This window comes from Haliotis cracherodii, unplaced genomic scaffold (genome assembly GCF_022045235.1).
Source record: "Haliotis cracherodii isolate W230 unplaced genomic scaffold, xgHalCrac1.p SCAF_19, whole genome shotgun sequence".
Classification (NCBI taxonomy): domain Eukaryota; kingdom Metazoa; phylum Mollusca; class Gastropoda; order Lepetellida; family Haliotidae; genus Haliotis; species Haliotis cracherodii.
Genome location: NW_027266274.1, coordinates 9,213,117 through 9,234,252, shown reverse-complemented (window position 1 = coordinate 9,234,252; position 21,136 = coordinate 9,213,117). Strand labels below are relative to the sequence as shown.

General features: G+C 44.3%; 1 protein-coding gene and 1 pseudogene across 1 annotated transcript; both read left to right on the top strand.

The window, feature by feature from the left end:
- On the top strand, nt 1-1,985 carry LOC139467090 (tubulin alpha-1A chain-like). The gene is made up of 2 exons (XM_071248808.1): nt 1-226; nt 856-1,985. The coding sequence occupies exons 1-2, from the start codon at nt 106-108 to the stop codon at nt 1,983-1,985; spliced, it is 1,251 nt and encodes a 416-aa protein (XP_071104909.1). The 5' UTR covers nt 1-105.
- A 2,507-nt stretch (nt 1,986-4,492) lies between these two features.
- Nucleotides 4,493-21,136, top strand: part of LOC139466927 (uncharacterized) — a 30,685-nt pseudogene continuing 14,041 nt past the window's right edge.

Sequence of the window (21,136 nt, the reverse complement as noted above, 5' to 3'; positions counted from 1 at the left end):
CAGAGGGAATGTATCTCCATCCACGTCGGCCAGGCCGGAGTCCAGATCGGCAATGCATGCTGGGAGTTGTACTGTCTGGAGCACGGGATTCAGCCTGACGGTCAGATGCCCTCAGACAAGACCATCGGGGGTGGGGACGACTCCTTCAACACCTTCTTCAGCGAGACCGGGGCGGGGAAACACGTCCCCCGGGCTGTCTTCGTTGATCTGGAACCCACCGTAGTTGGTAAATTAACGATTACAAAAGCTTTAATAATTGGCCATTAACCCACAACCTTAAGTCAAACACGAATACAACTTTTATGCACGTTAAAAATGGGTAATGCATTGTTATACTGAACAAAATAAGTTCGGGATCATTAATATTTTGGGGCATATTTTTTTGTAGTGAAGACTGGGCAGACAATATCATAAAAATATCCCCCAAAATATACATGATCCCTAACTTTTTTGTTCAATGGATACGGTTTGGGAGATGAAATCTCATCAAATAATATGTGTTACTCTGTCCATACGACATGACGGAGAAATGACATGATTTTAATGAGATTATGGGGAAAGGGTATGCATCAACCAAGAAAATACGTTTACCCATGTTCTTCATCGGAATTTGTCACCAAAACAACCAAAACGACAACATCGCCAGAAAACCCAAAGAACAATTCGTCAAAATAGTAGTTACCTTGATCATTAAAATGACTTGGTCATTAAAACAGGCTTTGCCGCTCCACACACTTTGGAGTGTAAATGACGATTAGACCACAGACTTAAGACAATCGTAACGCGAAGATCTCTTTATGAAACGGAACCCATGGCTGTTTTAAAATGTCTAATGCAACGGATTATATCTTCCAGACGAGGTCCGTACCGGCACCTACCGCCAGCTGTTCCACCCCGAACAGCTGATTACCGGCAAGGAGGACGCCGCCAATAACTACGCACGTGGCCACTACACCATCGGCAAAGAGATCGTCGACCTCGTCCTTGACCGGATCAGGAAGCTGGCTGACCAGTGCACTGGACTCCAAGGTTTCTTGGTATTCCACAGTTTCGGTGGCGGCACTGGCTCCGGCTTCACCTCTCTGTTGATGGAACGTCTCAGCGTCGACTACGGCAAGAAGTCCAAGCTGGAGTTCTCCGTCTACCCCGCCCCTCAGGTGTCTACCGCCGTCGTGGAGCCCTACAACTCCATCCTGACCACCCACACCACCCTGGAACACTCCGACTGCGCCTTCATGGTCGACAACGAGGCCATCTACGACATCTGTCGACGTAACCTTGACATTGAACGCCCCACGTACACCAATCTCAACCGTTTAATTGGTCAGATTGTAAGTTCAATCACTGCCTCTCTCAGGTTCGATGGTGCCCTGAACGTGGATTTAACTGAGTTCCAGACCAACCTGGTTCCTTACCCACGTATCCACTTCCCCCTGGCTACCTATGCCCCAGTCATCTCCGCTGAGAAGGCCTACCACGAACAGCTCTCGGTGTCCGAAATTACCAACGCCACTTTCGAACCCGCCAACCAGATGGTCAAGTGTGACCCCCGTCACGGCAAGTACATGGCATGTTGCATGCTGTACCGTGGTGACGTCGTCCCAAAAGATGTCAACGCTGCCATTGCGACCATCAAGACCAAGAGGACCATCCAGTTCGTCGACTGGTGTCCCACTGGGTTCAAGGTCGGCATCAACTACCAACCACCCACTGTTGTCCCCGGTGGTGACCTGGCCAAGGTCCAGAGAGCTGTCTGCATGTTGAGCAACACCACAGCCATCGCCGAGGCCTGGGCTCGTCTTGACCACAAGTTCGATCTGATGTACGCCAAGCGTGCCTTCGTCCACTGGTACGTGGGTGAGGGTATGGAGGAGGGAGAGTTCTCAGAGGCCCGTGAGGACTTGGCTGCTCTGGAGAAGGACTACGAAGAGGTTGGAGTCGACTCTGTTGAGGGCGAGGGAGAGGAAGAAGGCGATGAGTACTGAATATGATCAACGAGTGACAAGTTTCCAGAGAAAAGACGTGTATACGCCATCACATCAAATACATGCAAGATCTTTGCCTAAATAACCCACTTCCATAATTCTCCCATGACTCTGTTATTTAATAAAACTTGAATACAAACTGATTGTTTTCTTTTCTTTAGATGAACGTCTTCCTTAATGCAGCCGGCGAGTCCCTTAGTCCAGTGCATGGTTGAAGCCTTTGTTGGTATACCTGCCCATCTTTCCGAGGCAAGGGAGTTAACTGAATGTAAAAGTGGAAATTAGACTTTTAAAGTCAGTTTACTCCCTTGCCTCAGGAAGATGATACTTACCGTGGTATTGTATCGCTGCCACCTCTATGTAAAGCCGGAAATATTCAACGTTAGCTAAGGAAAGTTGCATCATCCCGAGACAAGGGAGTTAACTGACTGTAAAAGTCCACGCGACTAAATTGTCGTGTAGTTAAGCTCAAGTATAATTTTTAAAGTTTAATGGTTACTTTAATTGTGTATGATTTTGTACTTGTATTTTTAATTTAACTATTATCATTGGATTTATACTACAGTTATTTACATTTTTGGTTTCGGTCGGTCGAGAATAAATAAAAAAATCATTGTCGACTGGGGAGAAAATACCGCCAAGAAGCCGGGAACTCCAACGAGGTCCACCAATGCGCAGGACACGTTATAGGAGTATTTGTAAGAATTGTTTCGGGAGTGAGTGAGTGAGGTGGGTTTTAACGCCGCTTTTAACATTATTCCAGTTATATCACGGCGTGTCAGCATAATGTGGGAGGAAAGCCCGAAGTGATGCAGGTCTCAGACGTTTACCACTTCGGTGAAACCCACGAGCACGGGTATGGTGCTGACAAACCTAGAAACATAATCGGTGCGAACCGGGATTCGAACCCACAATCATAGGTTTCTGGCGTGCCCAAGGGACGCAACTCTGCAACGCGAATCGCGGCGCCTTAGACGACTGGGCCACCCGAGCCCCGTTTCGGGAGTGAGACATAGAAAGATTGTAGAAAGATGACCTGAAACATCCAACATACATAAAACACCTGCACCAACAGCACCCAGGATGGAGGAGTTTCAAAATGGCCGCAGGGTCCAGGCTCCATAAAATATGCAGACGACTTGGGGCAATGTACTTATCTGGCTGGTTGAGAGTAGGAGCAAAGTCGCCATGCTTGACCACCCGATCCACTTATGACAAGCTAAGGTTAAAAATGTAGGGGACTTATTCTAACCTGGGGTGTGAGTGAGTTGGGAATAAATCCGCTTTGAACAGTATTCCAGTTATATCACGGTGTGTCAGCTTGATGTGGGAGAAAAGCCCGAAGAGATGCAGGTCTTAGACGTTTACCACTTTGGTGAAAGTCGCGAGCACGGGTATGGTGCTGATATGCCTAGAAACATAAGCGAGGCGAACCGGGATTCGAACCCACAATCATAGGCTTCTGGCGTGCCCTAGGGACGCAACTCTGCACAGCGAACTGCAGTGCCTTAGACGTCTACGCCCGTTCCTCACTAGCGCCTTTCTGTAACCCGCTATTCGGCTTGTCCCGGAATAACACGAGTTGGTCACGAATGGACTGCGCCAACAGTGCCACCTCCAACCTGAAGTCATCTGCGGATGAAATATACCAGAGTCGTTCAAACACATAATATAATGAAGTCTACACACTCACAGTGAGTGAGTACTGTATTACGCCGCTTTTAGCACTATTCCGGCAATATCGTGGCAGAGGATACCAGAATGGAATTCATCCATATGGAGAATCGAAACCGGATTTTCGGAGAAGGCTTTTCCTCAAGGCAACCCCACCGCCTCTGTCCGAAAACGAAAAGGTAATATAGATACCTTTTCCTTTTAGGGTAGGCGTTTCTTTTGGAATTGAGTATATGGGTTGCGAGGATTGTGCGGCTTTTCAATTTCTGTTTTCTGGGCACAGCAAGGTGGGATTATGTCCCTTGAAATAGATTTCATTTACCGTATTCGACGTAATAAGCGCCCCGCTCTAATAAGCGCCCATTGCAATATTTGCTAATATATATTGGCTAGTGAACAATCCCAGTTAGTCACCTCTTCCGATTGATCAATGTACACAAGACTTTTTTTTATTCGCCTATAATACGCAGCCGTGTGTTATATGCACCCTTAATTATGGGTAATTAAATTCTGGAAAATATATCTGTCGTATATAAACATTTCAGGCTGTCAGCATAAACCACGAAATTTACGATCTATCAACTCTGTGTTATTTCATTAAAATAATATTCTAATTAGAGCCCCCTATTTAAAATCTTGAGAGTAAATTCTCATGATTATACAATGTTCTTAACTAATTCATACCACCTGGCAGTGATACCAACCAAAATATATGCTCCCCGAAACTGTTTTTTCAAGTATGTTACGCAAGACCTTTGCGTTCTTGTTCTGTTTACAGACGGGTTACTCAAATGTTTTCAAATCCAGAGTTGGGGCGCACATGTCAACATTGCATGACATTTTCGCGGGAGTTATTTTGAGAAGTAAAGGAGACATTTTTTTCTGGAACATATAGGTACTCTGACTTACATAATTGGCAAAATGCCAGCCTCACCCAGAAGACGTTCAAGTCGCACAGTAAGTAATACTAGAAACCATGAGAACAGTTTGAACATGTCAGATAGTGAGATTCCAACATATTCATTAAATACAGTTGCACTCCTAGTTGGTTCAATCAAAGACGCATATAGATCTAGATCTATATACGTATTTGGTTCAGTGTGACTTTCCAGAGCGCATTACCAATGTCATCGGATCATGTTTGAAATAGCTGTTTGTCATTTCACAGTTGAAAAACACGAATTATTTATGGGTGATAAATTTAGGGCATTAAACATGATCCTGTACTCGTGTCTTGAATGGTTTAAAGTTTTTCTACACATGAATTTGGGCATGTAGCGGCCATAAAATTTCTGAGTCCCGTGATGGGATTCGAAACACGGACCTTCTGATCCGAGGCTGGACGCCTTGTCCACATGACCAAAGAGGTAAACCCAGTCAGCAAGCCGACAAGGTGAGGATGTCATCTGTGGGATGACCCCATGCCCTGCTACAGGTAGATTGACAATCATTACTTGAAACGTTTTGAAAGAAAGATCAATTGACAGTTTTCATTATTTTTGCTGGCTATTTCTTATGCAGGCCTATTGTAGACTAGTAGGTAAAGGAGATTTTATGGGCCCTATGCACCGTGCACAAAAGAAATTGAAGCTTGTACTTTGCCTGGCACAAATGCAGTTCTCGGATGGTTAAAAATGAAAAAAACTAAATAATTATTTGACATAGAAAAGAAGCACACATAAAAGAACCATGGTTGACATTCTCATAAGTGAGCGAGCGAGTGAGTATGGTTTTACGCCACTTTTAGCAATATTCCAGCAATATCACGGCGTGGGACACCAGAAATGGGCTTCACACATTGTACCCATGTCGGGAATCGAATCCCGGGTCTTCAGCGTGACGAGCGAACGCTTTAACCACAAGGCTACCCGACCGCCCCACATTTTCATAAGTAGCACATGTCACTATATAAGTGCAATAATCTTGGACGCGATGTTAAACCCAATTTCACCTCACCTCACCTCATAAGTAGCTGACATTACTCATGTTAAGATATCATAAGACTTGCTTGATTACATGTCATCGTATCAAAATTGCGTGATCGATGCTCATGATATCAATCCCTGGAGCTGATGGGATCGTTCTTGATATGGGTACTGTCGATATGTACCAAGGGTACAACTGGATATGTCAAAAGGTACCCAGATGTTTACATCTTTTGTACCCAGCTTCTTTGTTTTGGTACCAGGGGCTTGGTCTCGACTAGTTTCGTACTTGTACGATGTTCATGCAGCCATAAAAGGGTTAGTATCGAGTCACATACTGGACAAAATAGCTGCTTACTTCACTATTCCTCAAGAAGAAGTATACAGTTTACTTTCTGGGTATTTTCACAAGTTTCTTCTTTAATAGATCGCCATGATTCCTGTTTAGTTCCAAATATAGTGAGTTTCCCAATTCATCATTTCCAACTGCAATGTTACTCATGTTGTCTTCTGGCCTCGAACCATAGTTACAATGAAGGCGACACAATTAAGTTTGCAGAGTTGCCTTTTGTAGGCACGACAGAAACCTATGATCATGGGTTCAAACCCGGTTCCCCCTGATTATGCACCATACCTGTGCTCGTGGGTTTAACCCCTCACTCATGGTCTGTAAAACTTCTTGACCAGACAATCCACTGATTGATGTCATGAGCATCAATACACGAACAGTCAAGCCTCGTTAATCCAGACACTCGTTAATCCGACAATTGGCTTTATCTGATATTAATGATTGGAACCGATTAAATCAGTACTATATAGACCCGTTACTCCGACAGTCTTGCACTCTGACTCAGACACACCTAATTTGAAACAAATTACGGAAATCACTCATTAATAAGTCTCGTTAATCCGACACAGTGATCAGCGTACGTCATCTGTGCGCGAGTACACAGCCAGTGTTTTGATGCGAAACAAGTCTTAAGCTTTGCAGATCTTGTTTTAAACTTGCGACTTCCATTCCAGACTATGTTTTTAACGAACGTTGATACTATACTTATTTTCCTTTATCCAACACACTTGTTAATCTGACATAGTTATATGCAACCAACCATGTCAGATTAACGGGACTAAGTCAGCAACTTAACAACTTAATCCCGTTAGTAGCTTTGTACGACATGCATAGTTGCCTCTTACGGCAAGCATGGATCTTCACAGGGCACAAAAAGATATGAACATATATCTATGGTACAATTTGATAAGCTGTAAGTCATGAGAATGACGCAAAAACGTGAATGTCCCCTGCTCCCATTGATTAAGGGACACATATTTATCTGCACATATGAGAATATATTGTCAGGACTGAAACAATGACATATTAGAAAGCTTGCAATAAACAACGTTATTGAGCGCTAGATTTAGACAGTCCTCCTTGCTAAGATCTGCAGTTTGTCTACACAAGTTGATCAAGCAGTTATGACAGTCAGTAACCGAGTATGATGGCCACTTTCTTCTTGGCAGAGTTCCCGTTTACCGGTAATTACCAGTTTTTTACCGATAAAATTAGGCTTAGACCGGTAATTCGTGTGACTACCAGTCCCTGTGGACCGGCAAATAAAGTACCTTATAAATATTAGATATTATCCCTCTTGTCTATTTTTAGTGCAAGGAAATAACATTTTGCTTTGCTTTGAGGTTAATTCTACCATGAATTTGGAATTTACTCGATTCTGATTGGTCAATCAGAGGCTATTAAATCACAATAAACCCCCTCTGATTGAAACAGCTGGTTTGACGGCTGCATCACCGCGGAAGCTAATATTCATAGAATAGTACTATTTTCAGTCATTGTCGGTAGGCATATTTAAATAATTATATCTAAAATTACAGGTTACAAAATGCACAGATGCGGTTACTACAATATTGAAAGGATGTGTGGCAATACATTTCGTCCAGAAAACACGACAGAAATCAACAAAGGGAATGTATTTACATTTTGGAGACAACAGAGAGCTTGGAATTTTGGCGCTTTTCTATATACGACTGTGATGTCATATCTTTTGCCTCACAATGAGCGATATGACGTCATAATAGTGACGTGAGATGTGGAGCGAAAGCCTTGCAAAGCTTGCTTTGTTTTCTTTAGGGATGCCCACCTCATGTTAGCTTACCAAGTTGCTGTGGTTATATATGCTTTCAATGCCTTGTCATATGTTCGAGTGAAGTATTTCGGTGTAAACAAACTGCTTGAGTATATACATCACCATATTTTGTTCGGCGATTCTGTAATTCAGATCGATAACCCACTCAAAACACTGAACTTAACCCGTGCCGCTTCACTCTGTATATTTGCTAACATCAAAGAGTTCGCGTTTTATTTAGTCATGGTAGAATGGAGATAAACATACTGTGTTTTCAATGTAGAGCTAGGTTACCTGTAGATTTAACCGCGCTAAATTTAACATTTGAAACCTCACGCTGCGCGTTCGGTTCCAAATTCAATTTAGCGGGGTTAAATCTACAGGTAACCTAGCTCTACATTGAAAACACAGTATGTTTATCTCCTAAATATATACTTGTAGTGACTTGGTCTCGAAATACTCAAAAACAAAAGAGAAAATTGTGACTGAACTTTGTGTGAATGACATGTGGATCTGACTAAGTTACTTCAGAGATGACGTCATTGCATTGAACATGATGTTAAAAGAAGAAAAACCAGGCAATTTTTTCATTCATTTATTTATTTGTTGAAAGTTGGGACTGACAAAGATTAGGTGGGAATGGTAAATTTTAAAGTTGCCAGTCCTGGTGGACTGGCTGTTTCAAACGCCAGCGAGAACACTGTCTTGGTAACCTGTCAAATAATCTAATGACTTATATATATATAATTGCAAACAAAACACTGCTCACCTACATAGTGAACATGCGTGCTAAAGCAGAAGGAGTCGTGGTGAATACATATCACTCTTGTTTACCATCAAAGGATTGCACTACGTCATGTAACAACACCTGCAGCCTGTACAATCTCATCGGAATGTGTGATATTGGAATCTCCTGCTTTTGACAATCCCATTATTTGGTGACCAATAATTTCATGATTTAGATTATATAATTGTACCACAGGTTCATGTCTGTAGTACCTCGGACGAGAACAACTCCATCAGCATCACTGGATAATCTAGTCAAGATTTTATTATTTACAGTCTGTTGTCATATTGCTGGAATATTGCTGAGTGTGGTGGTAAAAAAGAAACAAATAAACAAATTATATGAGTTGCAAAATTAAGCAGCAAGCAAACAAATGCTTACTTGATTTTGCTTGAAATAATAATGTTAAGAACTGCTTGGAATATTAATGTCTAGAACTCCTTGGTATATTATGTTTAGAACTGCTTGGAATATAATGTCTAGAACTGCTTGGTATATTATGTTTACAACTGCTTGGTATATTATGTTTACAACTGCTTGGTATATTATGTTTACAACTGCTTGGAATATTAATGTCTGGAACTGCTTGGAATATAATGTTTAGAACTGCTTGGAATATAATGTTTAGAACTGCTTGGAATGTTCTGTTTAGAACTGCTTGGAATGTTCTGTTTAGAACTGCTTGGAATGTTCTGTTTAGAACTGCTTGGAATGTTCTGTTTAGAACTGCTTGGAATATAATGTTTAGAACTGCTTGGAATATAATGTTTAGAACTGCTTGGAATATCATCTTTAGAACTGCTAGGAATATAATGTTCAGAACTGCTTGGAATATTATGTTTAGAACTGCTTGGAATATTATGTTTAGAACTGCTTGAAATATTATGTTTAGAACTGCTTGGAATATGTTGTTTAGAACTGCTTGGAATAATGTTTAGATCTGCTTGGTATATTATGTTTACAACTGCTTGGTATATTATGTTTACAACTGCTTGGAATATTAATGTCTGGAACTGCTTGGAATATAATGTTTAGAACTGCTTGGAATATAATGTTTAGAACTGCTTGGAATGTTCTGTTTAGAACTGCTTGGAATGTTCTGTTTAGAACTGCTTGGAGTGTTCTGTTTAGAACTGCTTGGAATATAATGTTTAGAACTGCTTGGAATATAATGTTTAGAACTGCTTGGAATATCATCTTTAGAACTGCTAGGAATATAATGTTCAGAACTGCTTGGAATATTATGTTTAGAACTGCTTGGAATATTATGTTTAGAACTGCTTGAAATATTATGTTTAGAACTGCTTGGAATATGATGTTTAGAACTGCTTGGAATAATGTTTAGATCTGCTTGGAATATGATGTTTAGAACTGCTTGGAATATGTTTAGAACTGCTTGGAATATTATTTTTAGAACTGCTTGGAATAATGTTTAGAACTGCTTGGAATACATGTATTATGTTTTGCTGCTTTAGAAAGTGGATTCAAAGGAGAACGTGGATCCCGCTGGAGGACGAAGATTATCCAGATCCAAGAGGCTGCTCAAAGAGGTAAGCAATCATGTCCGTGGGTTATTTAATTTAATTGACTTTCACCTTGTGTGTTTTGTTTGTTTATTTGTTGTTTAACGCCACACTCAGCAATATCCCAGCTGTATAATGGTGGTCTGTAGATAATCGAGTATGGACCAGACAATCAAGTGTTTGATATCATGGGCAACGATCCACGCAATTGAGATACGATGACAAGCATCAACCAAGTCAGCAAGCCTGACCACCTGATCCCGTTAGTCGCCTCTTACGACAAGCATGGGTTGCAGAAGACCTATTCTAACCCGGATCTTCACGGGTTCACCTTGTGTGAGTTCACTGGATTCCGAACCTTTACTCGCTGAGACAGCACAATTTATTATAATTTGCGTAGTAACTAAACAAAAGAAACACAATCATTGATTTCTGACTATCCCTGCATTACACTCAAATGTAAATCCAAATTGTACGTTTTCCGACTAATGGTTTGCATGCAGTCCTTGTTGTGATCATTTTGGTCTGGGAAATTTGTCACTGACACTATAACACATTAAACCTCTTCATTTTGCACCTCTATGTCCGCTACTTTTGCTTTTATGGCCGAAAATATCCGTTTTGCGTTTCTTCTTTTGAAGAGTATATTAGGAATTGATGTTTTGCTACTTTAGAAAGTGGATACAAAGGAGAACGAAGATCCGTTTGGAGGACGAGGATTCAGATCCAAGAGGCTGCTCAAAGAGGTAAACAATCATGTCCAAGGTTTATCAATTTAACTGATTTCCACCTTGTGTGTTTTGTTTGTTTGTTTTTCCAGCATCACAGTTACATAAGCCTGTACATGCTCAGTGAAGGGAATGAGTTGGCATCCTGTGATGGATAATATTGAATTGGTTGTAGTGATTCAAACAAGCTTTGACATCCAATGGGGCTTGCAGTGAAAATTATTTGCATACTTTATCAGTTTTTGTGTATAGGCATCTTCCCGAGGCAAAGGAGTTAACTGACTTTAAGAGTCCAGTTTCCACCCTTGTCGAACTAGGCTGGTATTATGGAGTTACATTTTGGCTGGACTAACGAGTCTATGCATAGTCCAATCAAAATCGCGCAACGAATTTGAAATCCGGTTCGTAGACTGTCGTGCTGATTTCGGTTGATTGCAGGATTTGCAAAGAATGTGCACCGCCAACTCGTTGTCAACAGATATTTTCCAAATCTTTTCATGATTTTAATCAAGGTGCTCACGTGATTTGATGCACTTTGCGATGTAAGACCCGTTTTATCACTACATAGATCTTGATTATCGATCTGATCGTCTTGTCTGGGCGCCTCCATTTTGTTTGAATCAAATGCAAGTTGGAATCGGATTGGTCCATAGGAGAGGTTTAGAAGTGACATAACGCGTAATAGCCACTGGTGGCGCTATGATTGAGCCCAGGAATTCCAGCCTAGTTCGGCAAGGGTGGAAACTGGACTTTTAAAGTCAGTTTACTCTCTTGCCTCGGGAAGATTGTGTATAGGATGCAATGATTATGGAAAACTCTGAGATATGTTTGTAATAAAGGTTGACTCGATGAAGGATTGGGAGGTAACAATGTGGTATCTTGCTGACTGGTTTACCTGTGGACTGGCAAGACTGCAGAATCCAATATTTACAGACAGTTGGGATAATGTTGCAATGTTGCTGTATGTGGCGTGAAACGAGTGGATGAGTGAGTGAGTGTATGGTTTTATGCTGCTTTTAGCAATATTCCAGCAATATTACGGTAGGGAACACCAGAAATGGGCTTCACACATTGTACCCATATTGGGAATTGAACCTGGGTCTTTGGTGTGATGAGCGAATGCTTTAACACTAGGCTACCTGACTGCCCCTAAAACAATAGTGAGTCACATGATGTTATGGGTACTCTAGTGCTTCATGGTGAATTGAAGTGTTGTTAATGTCAGGTTTTTAGTCTTTGATTTTGTGGAATTTTCTTATTGTATTTTGAAATGTTCAGCTGGAGCCTAACTTGTGGAAAGATGAAGCAGGTGTAAAGATAAGAGTCACTCGTGGAAGGAAGCGATCCGTCACTTTCAACATGTCACCTACCATGTCGATAAAGACTGAATCTACAGAGTCTGACACAGATGTTGAAGTAAGTAAACTGATATTGCAGCAGTGGAAATGTGTAAAGCCACAAATTCTCACAAGTTGATGGATGACGAAGTGCAGCACATTGTGTGATCTCTCCCTCAGCTGTGTGAGGATACACTGGCCGTGAGTTCCCTCCCTTAGCTGTGTGAGGATACACTGGCCGTGAGTTCCCTCCCTCAGCTGTGTGAGGATACACTGGCCGTGAGTTCCCTCCCTTAGCTGTTGGAGGACACACTGGCCGTGAGTTCCCTCCCTTAGCTGTGTGAGGATACACTGGCCGTGAGTTCCCTCACTTAGCTATGTGAGGATACACTGACCGTGACTTCCCTCCCTTAGTTGTGTGAGGATATTTTAGCAATATTCCAGCAATATTACGGTAGGCAACACCAGAAATGGGCTTCACACATTGTACCCATATCGGGAATTGGACACGGGTCTTTGGTGTGACGAGCGAACGCTTTAACACTAGGCTACCTGACCGCCCCTAAAACAATAGTGAGTCACATGATGTTATGGGTACTCTAGCACTTCATGGTGAATGGAAGTGTTGTTAATGTCAAGTTTTTAGTCTTTGATTTTGTGGAATGTTCTTATTGTATTTTGAAATGTTCAGCTGGAGCCTAACTTGTGGAAAGATGAAGCAGGTGTAACGATAAGAGTCACTCGTGGAAGGAAGCGATCCGTCACTTTCAACATGTCACCTACCAGGCAGTCGTCGCCTCAGAAGATGCCATCAGCCTTGAAATCTATCAAACTGAAGCGGAAAAAGTCTGAATCTACAGAGTCTGACACGGATGCTGAAGTGAGTAAACTGATATTGCAGCAGTGGAAATGTTTTAAGCCACAAATTCTCACAAATTGATGGATGATGAAGTGCAGCACATTGTGTGATCTCTCCTTCCGCTGTGTGAGGATACACTGGCCGTGAGTTCCCTCCCTTAGTTGTGTGAGGATACACTGGACGTGTGTTCCCTCCCTTAGCTGTGTGAGGATACACTGGTAGTGAGTTCCCTCCCTTAGCGGCATGAGGATACACTGGCTGTGAGTTCCCTCCCTCAGGTGTGTGAGGATACACTGGTCATAAGATCCCTCCCTTAGCCGCGTGAGGATACACTAGCCATGAGTTCCCTCCCTTAGATGTGCGAGGATATACTGGCCGTGAGTTCCCTCCCTCAACTGTTAGGATACACTGGCCGTGAGTTCCCTCCCTTAGCTGTGTGAGGATACACTGGCCATGAGCTCCCTGCATTAGCTGTCTGAGGAAATACTAGGCGTGAGTTCCCTCCTTCAGCTGTGTCAGGATACACTAGCTATGAGTTCCCTCCCTTAGCTGTGTGAGGATACACTAGCCTTGAGTTCCCTCCCTTAGATGTGTGAATTATATATTGGCCGATAGTTCACTCCATTAGCTAAGGGAGGATCACTGTAATGAGTTCCCGCCCTTAGATGTGTGAGGATAACCTGGCCTTGAGTTCCCCCCATAACTATGTGAGGATACACTGGTAGTGAGTTCCCTCCCTTAGATGTGTGAGTATTTACTAGCCGTGAGTTGCCTCCTTAGATGTGTGAGGATACACTAGCTGTGAGTTGCCTCCCTTAGCTGTGTGAGGATACACTGACTGTGAGTTCCTTACCTTAGCTGTGTGAGGATACACTGACTGTGAGTTGCCTCCCTTAGCTGTGTGAGGATACACTGACCGTGAGTTCCCTCCCTTAGCTGTGTGAGGATACACTGACCATGAGTTCCCTCCCTTAGCTGTGTGAGGATTAATTGGCCATGAGTTCCATCCCTTAGCGGCTTGTCATTTCAGATGGAAGAAGATGCCATGGCGTATGAGAAGATGCGCCAGGAAAACATCAGAGCCAATGCAGCTTTCTTGACACAGCTGGGAATACAGGAGGTGGGTTATATTGAATACAGGAGGTTGGCTATATTGAATACAGGAGGTGGGTTATGTTGAATACAGGAGGTGGGTTATGTTGAATACAGGAGGTGGGTTATGTTGAACACAGGAGGTGGGTTATATTGAATACAGGAGGTGGGTAATGTTGAATACAGGAGGTAGGTTATGTTGAATACAGGAGGTGGGTTATGTTGAATACAGGAGGTGGGCTATATTGAATACAGGAGGTGGGTTATGTTGAATACAGAAGGTGGGTTATGTTGAATACAGGTGGTAGGTTATGTTGAATACAGGAGGTGGGTTATGTTGAATACAAGAGGTGGGTAATGTTGAATACAGGAGGTGGGTTATGTTGAATACAGGAGGTGGGTTATGTTGAACACAGGAGGTGGGTTATATTGAATACAGGAGGTGGGTAATGTTGAATACAGGAGGTAGGTTATGTTGAATACAGGAGGTGGATTATGTTGAATACAGATGGTGGGTTATATTGAATACAGGAGGTGGGTAATGTTGAATACAGGAGGTAGGTTATGTTGAATACAGGAGGTGGATTATGTTGAATACAGGAGGTGGGTTATATTGAATACAGGGGGTGGGTTATGTTGAATACAGGAGGTGGTGGCCTTGACCTATTTTATAATCTCTATTATAATTGTTTTTGTAAAGGCTTGTTGAAGTCCACTTAGTATGCATGGTGGTGTACTGTATCATCAGAGGCAGTAGAATCACCACACTATCATGACCATCAAGAATGCTGAATACGGTTAAATCACATGTCTGGATTGTATTTTTTTTGTCAGGCCAAACAGCAGTTTCGTGAACTGGTAGCGACACCAAAAAAGCTGAAAACGACACCAAAGAAGCTGAAAGGATTATACAAGTGAGATCGGATGGTTACTTTGTGTGACCAAGGTGATTGTGTGTCATCATGGGATGTACCTGGGGATGTACCTGGGGATGAACCTGGGGATATACCTGGGGATGTACCTTGGGATGTACCTGGGGGTGTACCTTGGGATGTACCTGGGGATGTACCTGGGGACGTACCTGGGGATGTACCTGGGGGTGTATCTGTGGATGTATCTGTGGATGTAGCTGAGGGTGTACCTGGGATGTACTTGGGATGTACCTGGGGGTGTACCTGGGTATGTACCCGGGGGTGTATCTTGGATGTACCTGGGGGTGTATCTGTGGATGTACCTGGGGATGTACCTGGGGGTGTACCTGATATGTACCTGGGGACGTTCCCGGGGGTGTATCTGTGGATGTACCTGGGGGTGTACCTGGGATGTACTTGGGATGTACCTGGGGGTGTACCTGGGGGGTGTACCTGGGGATGTACCCGGGGATGTATCTGGGGATGTACCTGGGGGTGTACATGGGATGTACTTGGGATGGACCTGGGGGTGTACCGGGGGGGTGTACCTGGGGATGTACCCGGGGGTGTATCTGGGATGTACCTGGGGGTGTATCTGTGGATGTACCTGGGGATGTACCTGGGGGTGTACCTGGGATGTACCTGGGGACGTTCCCGGGTGTGTATCTGTGGATGTACCTGGGGGTGTACCTGGGATGTACTTGGGATGTACCTGGGGGTGTACCTGGGGGGTGTACCTGGGGATGTACCCGGGGATGTATCTGGGGATGTACCTGGGGGTGTACCTGGGATGTACTTGGGATGAAGCTGGGGGTGTACCTGGGGGGTGTACCTGGGGATGTACCCGGGGGTGTATCTGGGATGTACCTGGGGGTGTATCTGTGGATGTACCTGGGGATGTACCTGGGGGTGTACCTGGGATGTACTTGGGATGTACCTGGGGGTGTACCTGGGGGGTGTACCTGGGGATGTACCCGGGGATGTATCTGGGGATGTACCTGGGGGTGTACCTGGGATGTACTTGGGATGGACCTGGGGGTGTACCTGGGGGGTGTACCTGGGATGTACTTGGGATGGACCTGGGGGTGTACCGGGGGGGTGTACCTGGGGATGTACCCGGGGGTGTATCTGGGATGTACCTGGGGGTGTATCTGTGGATGTACCTGGGGATGTACCTGGGGGTGTACCTGGGATGTACCTGGGGACGTTCCCGGGTGTGTATCTGGGATGTACCTGGGGGTGTATCTGTGGATGTACCTGGGGATGTACCTGGGGGTGTACCTGGGATGTACCTGGGGACGTTCCCGGGTGTGTATCTGTGGATGTACCTGGGGGTGTACCTGGGATGTACTTGGGATGTACCTGGGGGTGTACCTGGGGGGTGTACCTGGGGATGTACCCGGGGATGTATCTGGGGATGTACCTGGGGGTGTACCTGGGATGTACTTGGGATGAAGCTGGGGGTGTACCTGGGGGGTGTACCTGGGGATGTACCCGGGGGTGTATCTGGGATGTACCTGGGGGTGTATCTGTGGATGTACCTGGGGATGTACCTGGGGGTGTACCTGGGATGTACCTGGGGACGTTCCCGGGGGTGTATCTGTGGATGTACCTGGGGGTGTACCTGGGATGTACTTGGGATGTACCTGGGGGTGTACCTGGGGGGTGTACCTGGGTATGTACCCGGGGGTGTACCTGGAATGTACTTAGGGACATACCTGGGGATGTACCTGGGGATGTACCTGGGGATGTACCTTGGGATATACCTGGGGATGTACTTGGGGACGTACTTGGGGACGTACCTGGGGATATACCTGGGGATGTACCTGGGGATGTACCTAGGATGTACCTGGGGGTGTACCTTGGGATGTACCTGGGGATGTACCTTGGGATGTACCTGGGGATGTACCTGGGGATGTACCTTGGGATGTACCTGGGGGTGTACCTGGGATGTACCTGGGGATGTTCCTGGGGACGTTCCTGGGGACGTACCTGGGGATGTACCTGGGGGTGTACCTGAAATGTTCTTGTACCTGGGATGTACCTGGGATGTACCTGGAATGTACCTTGGGATGTACCGGGGATGTACCTGGGGATGTACCTGGGATGTACCTGGGATGTACCTTGTGATGTACCTGGGGATGTATCTGGGATGTACCTGGGATGTACCTTGGAATGTACCTGGGATCTACCTGGGGATGTACCTTGGGATGAACCTGGGGATGTACCTGGGGATGTACCGGTGTAGCCGTGGTTGTATCTGGGGATGTACCTGGGATGTATGTACCGGGGGATGTATGATCCTGGGATGTATGTACCTGGGATGTATGTACCGGGGGGGTGTATGTACCGGGGGATGTATGTACCGGGGGATGTATGTACCGGGGGATGTATGTACCTGGGGATGTATGTACCGGGGGATGTATGTACCGGGGGATGTATGTACCTGGGATGTATGTACCGGGGGGTGCATGTACCGAGGGATGTATGTACCGGGGGATGTATGTACCGGGGGATGCATGTACTGGGGGATGCATGTACCGGGGGATGTATGTACCGGGGATGTATGTACCTGGGATGTATGTACCGGGGGATGCATGTACCTGGGACGTATGTACCTGGGATGTATGTACCGGGGGATGTATGTACCTGGGATGTATGTACCGGGGGGTGCATGTACCGGGGGATGCATGTACCTGGGATGTATGTACCTGGCATGTATGTACCTGGGATGTATGTACCGGGGGATGCATGTACCTGGGATGTATGTACCTGGGATGTATGTACCGGGGGATGTATGTACCTGGGGATGTATGTACCGGGGGATGTATGTACCTGGGATGTATGTACCGGGGGGTGCATGTACCGAGGGATGTATGTACCGGGGGATGTATGTACCGGGGGATGCATGTACTGGGGGATGCATGTACCGGGGGATGTATGTACCGGGGATGTATGTACCAGGGATGTATGTACCGGGGGATGCATGTACCGGGGAATGCATGTACTGGGGGATGTATGTACCTGGGGATATATGTACCGGCTGGTGCATGTACCGGGGGGTGCATGTACCGGGGGATGCATGTACCTGGGGATGTATGTACCGGGGGATGCATGTAACGGGGGATGCATGTACCGGGGGGTGCATGTACCGGGGGATGCATGTACCGGGGGATGCATGTACCTGGGGATGCATGTATCTGGGGATGTATGTACCAGGGATGTATGTACCGGGGGATGCATCAGGGGATGTATGAACCGGGGGATGCATGTACCGGGGGATGCATGTACCGGAGGATGTATGTACCAGGGGATGTATGTACCGGGGGATGTATGTACCTGGGGATGTATGTACCGGGGATGTACCTGACAGCTAATTGTTGCAGGAAGCTGAGAGTTCAGGGAGCCCCACCACAGAGGCAGAGTCTGCGTATACAGAAAGTGGCGGCACCGGAACTCTGCTATACGCCGCCAAAACTGCCGCCAAAACCGCCAAAGGTACATGTAAGATTGTCAGTGCAGTGTCAGGTTAGGGTAGCCTAGGAGTACAAGCGTTGGCCCATCACTCTGAAAACCCAGGTTCTATTCCCAAAATAGGTAAACTGTGAGGTTGTTCAAATATTGGAAAAGATTGTAAAAGTGGTGTAAGACTTGCCACATTCAATTCACAGTGTTCAGAATTATGAGTGAAAGTCAGGGAGCTCTTTTAGTCCATATGTGGTAGATTTAGATACACCTGGGCGTCAAGTCCCATTAGTGATTAAGTCCTTCAGGACCTCAGGACCTACCTTACTTATCTAACCACCGACCTTACACTCTCTAGGCAGATGCTCTACCACTAACTACGGAGATGGTCAGCGGTTAACTATGAAACACTGCTCTCTGACATTGCTAATAATTACATACAAGAAATCACTCTACACAGTAAAACCTTGCTAAACCAGTACCATTCCAGGTAATGAGGCATTTTTTGTAAGGTAAATATCCTATATTGGGAATAAAAGTTGTATTAATCGAAGGTAAGCTAGTCTAGTCTTTAAGACATCACATATTTGTTTCGAGTCTGGCGGGCCATTGCGTAACAGGATAACGAAATGCAGTCCGATATCCCATACTACAACAATATGTGAACAGGACGTATTTTGGCCAAATCCAACTGTTTTTAATTCTGGATTAGACCCCAGGATGCAGAGTCTTCAAGCACAGGTATGGGAATTGATGTCCCCAATACCTTCCCAATTGATATCTCCAAAGTTGTCTTCACTTGTGAAAGATCTCAGCTACACCCCTTTTAGACATGGATTTCCGAATCTTAGACAATTACCGTATTTGACGTAATACACGCCCACGGCGATATTTGGTTATATATTGGCTAGTGAACAATCCCAATTAGCACCCCTTCTGATTGATCAATGTACACAAGACTTATTTATTCACGCATAATATGCACTCGTGTGTTATATGCACCGTTAATTATGGGGAATTCAATTCTGGAAAAATATATCTGTCGTATATAAACAGTTAAGACTGTCAGCATAAACCACGAAATTTATCTTTCAACTCTGTTTTTTCCACCAAAATAATATTCTAATAAGAGCCCCTTTATTCTAATTTTGAGAGCGCCCAGGGCGCTTATTACGTAGAATACGGTATATACAATAATAATAATGACATTTTCCTCTTAAATTGTCCAGGTCCCTGATTGTTAATTCTAACTCGATCGCGGATAGACAATGGTGACACCATAGACACTGACCGTTAATATTTTCATATTTATCCATAATCGCCCCCAACAGATACTATTACTATGCTTTGGGTTTATCCTTGGGATGATTATGTACCATACTTATAAACCTATTCGTTGGGATCGCTGTTAAGTAAGAGACTTCTTTCTATAGGCATTAAAACCTATTGTGAGGTTTTACTTTCCAGTCGGGTTAAATCTCATAAACAGGGACGTTGTAATGCCCCTGGGATTTTATATAATATCCCTGGGATTTTATAGGATATTCAAGTCATATTTGCTATAATATCCCAGGGATTTTATATAATGTCCTGGGTATTTCATTAATGTAACTTCCATTCAGATTGTAACATGTAATGAAATGTAAAATCAAATGACAAATGTTTTCTTTATGTTCCCGAGGATCGAACTTGCAACCTTCATATCTGTAGCCCAGTGAGTGTACCACGAGGCTACAGAGGTGTTGATAAGCCACACTGCTTTTTAGAATGTCCTTTTCAAGATCCGTACGCCAGCAGCAGATATTTTACGCGCGTTTCCCAAGGTTCATGGAAAGTATGTTCGAAACATAAAAATGTTGATAAATGTTGGTTTAAGTTTCTTTTTACAGTTTATAAGTATGGAAAAACACTTTCCCTTGTAAGCGTGTTTTCTCCAATACATAATTGTACAGAAAGTAGTGTGTCTGGATTAGCAGGATCCAGATGACATAACTCAAAAACAAGGAGATACTAGCACACACTAGTTGTTTGAAACTCCTTTGGCTTGGCTATGAATTCTGATTGGCTGTTTAGCTCTTGAGAAATGAAAATAGTCCATATTACATATTACATTGACAAAATATCCTGTTTTTCCTGAAATCTTACATCTTTGAATCTGTTGAATGAAACCTACTTTCTTAGATCAATGGCATGCGTTAATGAGGTAGTCCTCACCAACTGTTAGAATATTGATAGATTTCCCTTCCTGATTTAATGACAGGACAGGTTCTTACTTGGACACTTCCGAGATAAACTCACTCACTCACTCACTCACTCACTCACTCACTCTCTCCTCACTCAGTCACTCACTCACTCACTCACCTCACTCACTGACAGCAGACCACACTACTTGAATGACTGTTAGCAGCACCTCACTCATATGGATGGAAATATTGCACATTTCTTTTGTTTGTTTTGTTAATGACTCAGTCCTGCTGTTTACTTGAGATTCTCCCCCATGTCCAGCCCCGCCCCCCTCCTGGGCCCCTAGGGATGGTGGAGAGCCTGTATGAACAACTGGAGGAGGAAGCTCACAAGGACTTCTCTGCATCTGTAATGACATCTTGCAGCAAGACCACGGCCATTAAGCCTCTCTCTAGAGATCTGAAAGGGTATGTTTGAGAATTAAATCCTATAACACAATACGACCAAACAGGTGTTAAGGGTACATTG